Raw genomic sequence first — 11,060 nt, forward strand, 5'->3', positions numbered from 1 at the left:
TCTGCATTTTATTTGCAGACCTATTGACTTTCATGGGTCAGTGGTCCACATTTTTCAGACATATTCCATAGTTGCCAACTGTCCCAAATTTGCAGGGACTGTCTCTGGTTTGCAAATTCAGGCATGTCCCGAGCCAAAAATGGGCTGGGCTAATGATAACCCTGCCCATAAGCGGCGTTTTGGATGCTCTGATTTTACCAACCTAAATGTTGGTATTCTTTTTGTAGAACGGACGCTGAAAACACATGGATGATCTGTGAGCTTTCCGCACCCATATGTCCGTTCTACAAAAAAATAGAACATAGTGATGAGCGAACCGGTTCGTCTTGCTTTGGATGAACCTGATTCATTAATCTACACAACTCGTTCTCATTGCGATCCATATCGCCGTACGTGTATTAAAATGTATTGCTTGCGATGAGGCTCTTTCAATATGGCCGCTGTTAACAGGAGACTTTATTCGTCGCTCGCATGCGTCGTAACTGCGAGTAGCGGCACATTCATTAATGTATTACATTAACGAATCCGGGTTCGGATTCGTTATATAATACATTAATGCATGCGCCGCTACTCACAGTAACAGGGCATGTGTGCGACTACAGAAGTCTCGCGTTACTGGCAGCCATATTGGAGGAATACCTTTTAATACACGTACCAATAGAACATTTCCCATATTTGTCCACAAAGCGTTGACCATTAAAGTCAATGGATCCGCAAAAAATGCAGATGCAACAAGGATAGTATCCGTATTTTGCGGATCCGCACTTTGCAGACTGCGAAATACATACTTTGCACGCATGGGTGAATATAATGGGGGCATACCTGGATTATTATGGTGGCATGTGATTTCGGGCACTGTTTTAAGGGCACGTAGTGCAGTCATGAGGACGTTTTGGGTAGTATGTGACTGGCACTGATATGGGTGCATGTGTATGCGCTCACATCTGCGTCTACTGTGACCCTCCAGATAGTTGCGTGAACAGCTTTGTCCCTGGAACCCTCTGGAAAATGACCACCGCGTATTACACAATGAGGAGGGGGGACCAGCTGTACTCAAATGTCAAATGCATTCGCACAGCTGACACCAGTTGCTGAAAACAGAACATGGCAGCAGGGTCATAAATTCTCCATGAAGTCTTCCATAGCTTAATATAGCTCCGGCCTCAGCTGAAGTCACTGTCGCCTCAGTCACTCATGGTGGCTTCTTCTCGGAGGATACAACACGCTGCGCCATAACCGCCTGTATCTGTGGACCGTACGTTAACCATGTCTCAGCACAGCCAAGATTCGGACTTGGACGAACTGTTTGGAGATATTGACGAAGATGAGATTTTGGCCAATTTATCTCCTGAAGAGCTAAAAGAGCTCCAGAGCGAGATGGAGGTACTGGCGCCGGATCCGAGAGTACCAGTGGGCATGATTCAAAGGGACCAGACGGAAAAAGCACCGACCGGCCAATTCGACCACAGGTCGCTCATCGGTTATCTGCATTGGGAAAAGGAATCTAATCGGATGCTGGAAGAAGAAAGGCTTCCTGTTACTCTTCTACCATCAGAGGTAAATGTTCAGAGGGTGGCAATAAACTCACTAGAGAGGCGCGAATTTCATATTTTGAAATTCGTTCACGCTTCGTTTGGTGGTAAAAGCAGAATTGCGTTATGGATTCCGTTACCACGGACCATAACGCAATTCTATGCCTTTAGAGACATTCCGTTATTCATTCCGTCATAATAGAAGTCTATGGGCTTCAAAACGGATCCGTCTCGTTTCCCTTATGCAGGGGAGTCCTCTCTGGATAGGAGCAGTGTATAACGTGATGGAAAAATGTATCAAGTCCGAAAAAGGAGGCAAAATGGACAATCACGATACATTAGTAATTGCCTTGTATTAACTTTCTCTGCATGATAAATGCCATTTGCTGGAGTGAGACGACCCCTTTAAACAAAAACGACGCCATCAGGTGGGCAAACCATTCCTCAGTATGCACAATAGATTAAAAAGTTTGCATAAGGCTACTACATGCACACGACCGTATGTGTTTTGTGGTCCGCAAATTGCGGATCTGCAAAAAAAGGATGACATCTTTATGCCATCCGTTTTTTTTTGCGGATCCATTGTAACAATGCCTAAAACGGACAAGAATAGGACATGTTCTATTTATTTTTTTTGCGGGGCTATGGAACGGACATACTGATGTGGACTGTACACGGTGTGCTGTCCGCGTTTTTTGCAGACCCATTGAAATAAATGGGTCCACATCCTATCCGCAAAAAAAGGAACGGACACGGAAACAAACAACGTTCGTGTGCATGCAGCCTTAGGGCTCATGCACATGACAGTATTTTGTGTTCAGTATAACGGCCGTTTTTTTAGTTCAGTATGCGGTACATATACTGAACCATTCATTTCAATGGTTCAGCAAAAAAAAAATGAAGTGTCTCCGTGTGCATTCCGTTTCAGTATTTCCGTATTTCTGTACCGTGAAAAGATAGAACATGTCCTATTCTTCTCCGCAAATCACGGTGCTTGGCTCCATTCAAGTCAATGGGTCCGCAAAAAAAACAGAACACATACGGAAATGCATCCGTATGTCTTCCGTATCTGTTCCGTTTTTGCGGAACCATCTATTGAAAATGTTATGCCCAGCCCAATTTTTTCTATGTAATTACTGTATAATGTATATGGCATACGGAAAAACGCAAAGGAAACAAAAAAACTGAACAACGGATCCGTAAAAAAAACTGACCGTAAAACAGTGAAAAAGCCATACGGTCGTGTGCATGAGCCCTTAATGGATGGAAATCAATGGCTTCAAAAATAATCGATAGTATTAACTTACAGGGTAAAGCCTGATCTAGATTTAAAAACCAAATACCGTACATAAATAAAAACAAAAAACAATTTCAGTAGGGGGCGCTAACTAGCAGAAGTATGCTCTAAAAAATTCTCATTTAGGGCTTGTTCACACGACCGTGACGTTTTTTTACAGTCCGCAAATTGCGGATCTGCAAAAAACGGATGCCGCCCGTGTTCCTTCCGCAATTTGCGGAACGGAACAGGAGGCCTATCATAGAAATGCCTATTCTTGTCCGCAAAACGGACAAGAATAGGGCAGGACTCATAATTTTTGCTGGACCTACGGGACAGAGCAACGGATGTGGACAGCACACAGAGTGCTGTCCGCATCTTTTGCGGACCCATTGAAATGAATGGTTCCGTATACGGAACGCAAAATACGTTCATGTGAACGAGCCCTTAAGCAGACAAGGGGCCCCGATGTAATAGGTCACCTCTCCGCATAGTCAAGTTCTTATGGATGTGATGACTTTCCCACAATCCACTGGTATTAACTCCAGTACCAGTGTGGCGACAGTGTGATCATGTTGTTGTCGGTGTAAACATGTAGCGTAACGTCTATGGCATGTAAAAGGTTAAAATAGCACGAAGCAGAGAAAAATCAAGTCTCTTACAAAAATTGCTGAAAAATGATCTGCATCTGGGAAAAGCCTAGGTGGCAACCAATATGGCTGCTTCCGCAGCAGATTTTATGCAATGTATTTATGTATTTGCTAATGAATGCTTCCTGCTGGGACTTGTAGTCACATGATGCCTCCGTTATAAGAACACATGACATGTGTTAGATGGCATGCGAGGAGAGAGTATGGTCAGAGCTATCAGAATAGCAGCAGGTCACATGACACGTCCAGCTGTCTGTTATTTACAATACCGTCATTTACCACCGGAGAGAAAATGAGGACGTTATTTTATTCCATAATTTTTTTTTACTTAATTAAAATTTCATTTCTACTTTATCCAGCAACCGCATTGGAAAAAATACCAGTATGTAATGGAAACCCGTCTGCCTGCGGGCACAGTCGTGGTAGGTGGGTATAGCTGGCCCAGTGCAAGGTGGTCAGCTGGAGGCAGGTGGGTCTCCAGCTTAGGGAATGTGGTGATTGGGGTCAGGCTCCTCTAACGCTATGTTCTTATGTTTAAGTGAACAATAAATGGTGGTACTGGCTACTAGTAGTTTTGCCCAAAAAAATCCATTGTGTGTTTATTGGGGAGGGGGGGGGGGAGGATTAGTCTCTATGGGGTTAGCGGGTGCACACCTTAATGCAGACTGATATCTACAGAGGTCTTTCGTTGAGTGCAGGCTATAGTCTGGCCCCCAGCTTCATATGAAAGTCTCGAATTTTCTTTAAAAATTCACCATAAATATTCTCTTTTTTTTTATATTAGAGAATAATTGCCAGAGAGGAGGAGCAGGAGGAAATGAAGAAGTCTCGTGAAGAAGATGAACAAGAAACTGAAGAAGAGCCACAAGAACCAGAAGAAGAAAGTAATGCTGAAACTGTAGAAGAGTTTTGCGAAAAAGACAATGAGACAACAGATGAAGAAGAAGAGAAGACAGAAACAAACCAAAGTGTCGGATCAGAAACGGAATCAGAAAAAGAAGACAAAATGAACGGTGAAGTTGCTGAGGAAAGTCATTCGGCCTCTCCACCGAATGAAGAGATTACAGAGGAAGAGCCAGAAGAAGAGAAGAGCGATGAAACCAGACCCACCACTGATGAAGCTCCAGAACCTGCTGAAAAAATTGAGGATAAAAAGCCACCTGAGAAGATTTCAAAATTAAATATACCAAAGAAATTGGCACTGGACTCTAGCTTCATTAAGATGACCGCGAGGCCTTCTGGCAATCAGACCAACTTGGACAGAACATTGCAGAGCATCCGGGAGAACAATCCAGATGTGAAAGAAGTCAATTTAAACAACATTGAGAATATTCCAAAGGAGATGCTGGTAGACTTTGTCAATGCTTTGAAGAAAAACAAACACGTAAAGACTTTCAGTATGGCAAATGTTGGAGCCGACGAGAACGTGGCCTACACATTGGCCAATATGTTAAGAGAAAATAGGAGCATTGTCACCTTAAACATTGAGTCCAACTTCATCACTGGCAAAGGAATTGTGGCCATTATACGATGTCTTCAGTTCAACGAGTTCTTGACCGAGCTGAGGTTCCACAATCAAAGACATATGTTGGGTCACCACGCAGAGATGGAAATTGCAAGACTTTTGAAGGCCAATAACACGTTGTTAAAAATGGGTTACCACTTCGAGCTGCCAGGCCCAAGAATGGTCGTGACTAATCTGCTAAGTAGGAATCTAGACAAACATAGGCAAAAAAGAAAAGAGGAGCAACAACAGCAACAGATGAAAGAACAAGAAGAGATCATTAATATGTTGGAGAACGGTCTAGGCATGGGAATTCCACCAGAACTTTGGGCAATGCTGAACCAACCTCCACCAACAACAAATTCCAAGATGCCGCCACCGACTTCCAACTCAAGAATGCCAACTATTGCAGAGGAACCGAAAATCCCGGTGCCACCACTCAGAAAAAGTAAACAGAACAAGCCAGAGTTGAACTCTGAAAACAAGTTCAAATCCGAACCCCCGCCTTTCAAAGACGTGAAACTCAAAAAGTTTCAAACAAGATCCACGGCCCAAAAGTTAAGAGAAGAAGCAGATAAGACTAGTTTGCGAGACATGATACAGCTCAAAAGGGCAAAACCCAAGTCAAGCTCTTCTCAAAATTCAGAGCTGGCAGAGAAAGTCAATCTTAAGGATGTAATGAAAACCCTGAAGCCCGTGCCAAGGAATCGTCCACCTCCTCTTGTTAACTTGACGCCAAGAGATGAGCTTCTAAAAGATATTCGCCAGAGTAATGTGGCCTATCTAAAAGCGGTAAGGAATTATTTATATGGACATAAATTATATAGTTGCACAGATAGGTAGGTTACTATAGAGATACAGTAGGTGTTTTTGATAAATGGAAGTTCATAAAACAGTAAAGGAAATGTATTCTTTGTACCGGCCTTGGTCAGACTTTTAGTATATTGAGGGAAATGTATCAGTGCTGCCCTACGTTTAGTAGTCTTTGTGCTTGGTATTGCAGCTTTGTCCCATTCACTTGTATAGCCCTGAGCTGTAAACCATCAAGTTTTATACATTTTTGGCCACCTATTCTCAGATGAGGGTAACGCTATATATAGATCACTGGGTTGTGGGACAGTGAGAAGACTGCTCTGCTCCTAATCCATCCCATAACAAACCCAAGCTCCAGCGTCCACCTTTGTAGCCAATATTTTAATTGCTCCATCTGCTCCAGCAAAGTCATGTAAAGCCTCATTCACACGTCAGTGTTCTCCACGGACGGCACTCGTCCCCATTCATTTTATTGTGTGTATTCACACATCAGCGTTTTAGCACGGTCCGTTTTTTTAGCACGGATGCATGCTCTATTTTTTCCGTGTTCACTGATCCATCACTCCCATTATAGTCTATGGGTCCGTAAAAACCAACGGATGCCATCTGTGTTGCATCCGTGTTTCACGGATCATTAGGAAGAGATGCTTTGAAAATTATTTTTCAGCTGTTCAGTGTCAGGCCTCATGCACATGACCGTTGTGTGCATCCGCGGCCGTTGTTCCGTTTTCAGTTTTTTTCCGCGAACCCATTGACTTTCAATGGGTCCGTGGAAAAATCAGAAAATGCACCGTTTGGCATCCGCGTCCGTGTTTCCAGTCCATGAAAAAAATATGACCTGTCCTATTTTTTTCACGGCCAACGGTTCACGGACCCATTCAAGTCAATGGGTCCGTGAAAAATCACGGATGCACACAAGATTGCCATCCGCGTCCGTGATCTGTGTCCGTTTTTTCCTATCATTTCAAAGGCAAACTTGACTTAGATTTTTTTTTCATTTTTCATGTCTGTGGATCCTCAAAAAATCAAGGAAAACGGACACAGATCACGGAACAACGGAAACCGTTTTTGTAGACCGCAAAAAAAAACGTCCGTGTGCATGAGGCCTCAGTGAAACACGGATGGCATACGGACAACAAAAAACAGACACACATACCCAACACGGACAGCTTCACGGACGCATTACTGACCACCTTCTCACGGATTTGAGCACTGACACGGACGTGTGAATGAGCCAAACGCATTAAATATCTGCCTGTCAAATGCATGGTTGGCCAGCAGCTGTCTCACCTGACTAACCTATACATATGCATGCACGACTCGGCTTAGCATGCATGTGTTCCTAATAGAGACAGGAGAGTAAGCCATTGCCAGACACCTGTTATCTCCCCAACAAAAGGATTGGGCATGCTGAGATACAACAGCCTGATCTGGTGTATTCTCTATAAGCATGTGTTAAGATGGCCATTCACATTTGATGTATGTTGACTGAACCTGATCATTTTGGGAGGATGTGGACCATCTAATACAGGGATCAGCAACCTCTGGCACTCCAGCTGTTCTGAAACTACAACTCCCAGAATCCTCCTTTCACTTCTGTGGGAGTTACAAGAACAACCAAGTAAGTGTGCATGCTGGGATTTGTAGTTTCACAGCAGCTTCAGTGCCGGTGGTGACGGATCCCTGATCTAATATGTATGGGACCTCCTGACTCTTCCCCAAGTGGCAGATGTTACTGCTGAATTCACATTGTATTGGGGGAGGTACGTTTTAAAGTGTTTGATAAGTGTAGCTTGTTTGGCTGCAGCTTCTGATGGCAGAAAGTAGTTAGCCAGGTGCAATTAAAAAAGAAAAAAAAAAATACAAAAATGCTGAATAGTTGCAATTTTAAACATGACCACTAGGTAGCAGCATTGAAGGTTTCCGTTTGAGAATGTTATTGCCCTGTGTATATCCCCGGTATGTTGCTTTAAAGGGGGTGCAAGAAAGAAAGGAAAGAAACGGTGCCGCTGTTGTTTATTGGTTGTGTCTGGTATTACAGTATTCAGATGAATGGGGCTGAGCTGCAATACCAGACACAACCAATGGAAAATAGTGGCGCTGTTTCGGGGAAAAAAAATACAGACCCTATTTTCTAATCTCATACAATCTTAAATCCAGAGTAAGGACCGATTATTGATTAGTCTGTTTTTTCATACAGGTGCCAGTCCCGAAAGTGCTGGAGTAACGCTTGGAGTAAATGTGAAGAAGACTCTTTTAAATAGACAGTCCTAATAATGCTATCGGTGAACCACTAAAGACAATGGGGAGACTGCTGTTAGTGTCATGGGATCAACACCGAACATGGAGTGAGAAGAGCAAGAAGTGAACGTATTCAGATGAGACATATTGGGGCATATTTACTAGCAGCGGTGTGCCGCCATGCGGTATGCATTCTGAATGCAGAGCGAACGGTGCAGCTCGTGAGCTATGACCGATTTTGTGAATACGGTTTCCAGCACTTCATTGAGCTTTAGTTAAAAAAAAAAAATATTATAAAAAATTGCATGGGACTTCATAAATATGGAGCTCAACCCCGAATGCTATTATACAAGGATAAATAAGCCCCATCGGAGAGATCCCACAGAGGGATAGTCAAGGAAAGCGGTCCCGTCAGCGAGCATGTCGGTTTGGACTACGTGAATGGTGAGTGCTATGGGCCACTACACAACAAGGACTTACCCCTATTGTAATTACCTATATCTAATGTGAAATCCTAGACAGGTAGGTAGAGCAGACCTAACCAGAACGGAATAAACCGCTTGCCTGCAATAAGCTGTGATCTGTGGAGGCATCCTAGTCAACAGTGTTCTCTGCAGCACCACCACAGGTGAAATGAGGAATTACACAGTTACCACTGTAATTAAAGGGGTTGTCCCATCACAGACAATGGGGGCATATCGCTAGGATATGCCTCCATTGTCTGATAGGTGGGACCCGCACCTACATCGAGAATGGAGCAGGGAAAGGTGTCCCCATATTTCCGTCGGCCCCATAGAAATGAATGGGAGAAGTGGCCGCGCAAGCGCAGCGCGCTCCCATTCACTTGTATGGGAAGAATGCTTGGCGGTGGCCAGAACCCGGGAACTCCCATACTCCCAATGACCAATATGAAAATCCCAGAGAACCCCTTTAAACTCAGAATTCCCTAGTAAGGTGACGGAAAATGGATTGAAAGTTATTCATAATGGAAAGAGAAAAACAACCTGTGGTTCTCTACTACAACTGCCAGCATTCTGCAGTCAAGACATGCTGGGGGTTGTAGTTTTCCAGACGCTGGAGACTACTGTGCGATGCATTCTAGTGTGTTCTAAGTGCTTGCCATTAGTCTGATCTGTGAGGTCCACGCGAATGGGACTTCTATAGAGAGTAGGACATCAGGTAATCTATGTTCCATATTGGAATGTACAGAGGTGGAGACCACCTTCATCATGGTGTGTAGAGCCCACGACAGGCATGAGGAACAGAACAACATAAATCTGGAAGACAAAAACTTCCAGGAATGTTAAAAAGTCATCAGAAACCCTTCCAAGGCATCTCCACGTGTTTGGTACCAGGCACCACCAACCTCACACCATCTGGAGGGAGGTGAAACCTGACAAGAAGCAGATGATCTCCAGACTCGGGAAGTGATTGTGAGTGAAGCGACGTCTGAGTTGTCTCCATATTAGCTACCGTTTTTACAGAAATGTGTTTTGTTAAATCTAATGAGGATGTAATAAAATTGTCATTTGAAAGAACCGGTCATACATGTCATTCCTGTCGATATATACATTTTTGCCAACAGACTCAAGTGGACCATGAAAGGGGGCAGGTATATTCTTTTGATTTGATGAGTCTTCCCAAGTGCAATACGGGAAGTCTTAGAAAGGTCCACTTTTTGGGATCAGAATATTCATTTTATCACGCAGTTTTAACCTTTTTTTTTATTTTTTACTCACGCATTTGGAGGATGTTCTTCCTTTTCTGTGGGTGGGCAGCAGCTCATCAAGCGCCTGCATCTCCCAGGATGCATTACAATTAGCTATTGTTAATACCTTCTTTCCCTGCATAGAACATAGTCCCTCAAAATATAGCCCCCAGAGATACATATGGTATGTGATGCCCCCACACTTTCCTAAATAGAGCGATAGAGATGCACTATGGGGATTGGAGCAGGGAAGCTACTGAGCATGTCTGTCCACCACTGAATGCAGAAGGTGGACCAGAAGGATAAACAGCAGGGGGCGCTACCAGAGAAGAAAATGTAACGTACATAAAAAACGGACAATATTTATTGCATGCATATACTAACAATACTCTATTTACAATGCCTTATTCATGGCATAGTGATACTTTTCGTGAAATACCCCCTTCAGGCTACATGCACACCACCGTATGTGTTTTGCGGTCCGCAAAAAAACAAACATATGCCATCCTTTTTTTTTTTTGCAGATGCATTGTAACAATGCCTAAAATGGACAAGAATAGGGGGTTACGGAACGGACATACTGATGCGGACAGTACACAGTGTGCTGTCCGCATTTTCTGCGGTCCCGTGGAAATAAATGGGTTACGCATTATAGCCGCAAAAAAAATGGAACGGACGCGGAAACAAACGTTTGTGTGCATTTAGCCTTAAAGCAACATTTACTAAGGGACTTGCAACTTTTTTAGGCAGAAAAAAATTGCGCAAGTCCCCTTTATTACCCGGCCGTGCGACAATATTGAGCTGCACAGATGGTTTAACGACATGTCCACCAGTTGGGTGGGACGGAGGTGGAGTGTGGGGGGGGGGAAGGGGGGGCGCGTGCCAGGGCTCTAGCCCCGGCAAATTTATTAACATTTATGTTATGGCTACAAATTAGTGAAGAGTGTGGTACCAGTACCAGTTTGGGAGGGGACTGGCACGTATAGGTGTAGGTTCATACAAGCTTTGCAGAACAGGGCAGCACTGTGGTCCTAGGTTCGAATCCAACCAAGGACATCTGCATGGAGTTTGTAGGTTCTCCCCGTGGGTTTCCTCCAAAGACATACTGATAGGGAACTTAGATTGTGAGCCCCATTGGGGACAGCGTGATGCTAATATCTGTAAAGCGCTGCGGAACATAGTAGTGCTATATGTTATATATATATATAGTGTATTTAATAAATAAATTCCTAGATAGTGCATATTTGGGGGACGTTTTTTTTTTACCAGTGAGTAAAATGAAGATGCAACGGTACGGCTATGCAAGAACAGCGACATCCATTTAAGTGTGGCTGGG

The 11,060-nt window shown here is 43.7% G+C and overlaps 1 protein-coding gene across 1 annotated transcript; it reads left to right on the plus strand.

Moving 5' to 3' along the window:
- The first annotated feature begins 1,105 nt into the window (after positions 1-1,105).
- LOC122943533 (leiomodin-3-like) lies at positions 1,106-9,702 on the plus strand. Its single transcript, XM_044301339.1, has 3 exons — positions 1,106-1,557; positions 4,243-5,754; positions 7,976-9,702. Exons 1-3 carry the CDS (start codon positions 1,267-1,269, stop codon positions 8,000-8,002), a joined length of 1,830 nt encoding a protein of 609 aa, XP_044157274.1. The 5' UTR covers positions 1,106-1,266; the 3' UTR covers positions 8,003-9,702.
- The last annotated feature ends 1,358 nt before the right edge of the window (positions 9,703-11,060 follow it).

The sequence above is a fragment of the Bufo gargarizans genome, chromosome 7 (genome assembly GCF_014858855.1).
Source record: "Bufo gargarizans isolate SCDJY-AF-19 chromosome 7, ASM1485885v1, whole genome shotgun sequence".
In the NCBI taxonomy this organism is placed as follows: domain Eukaryota; kingdom Metazoa; phylum Chordata; class Amphibia; order Anura; family Bufonidae; genus Bufo; species Bufo gargarizans.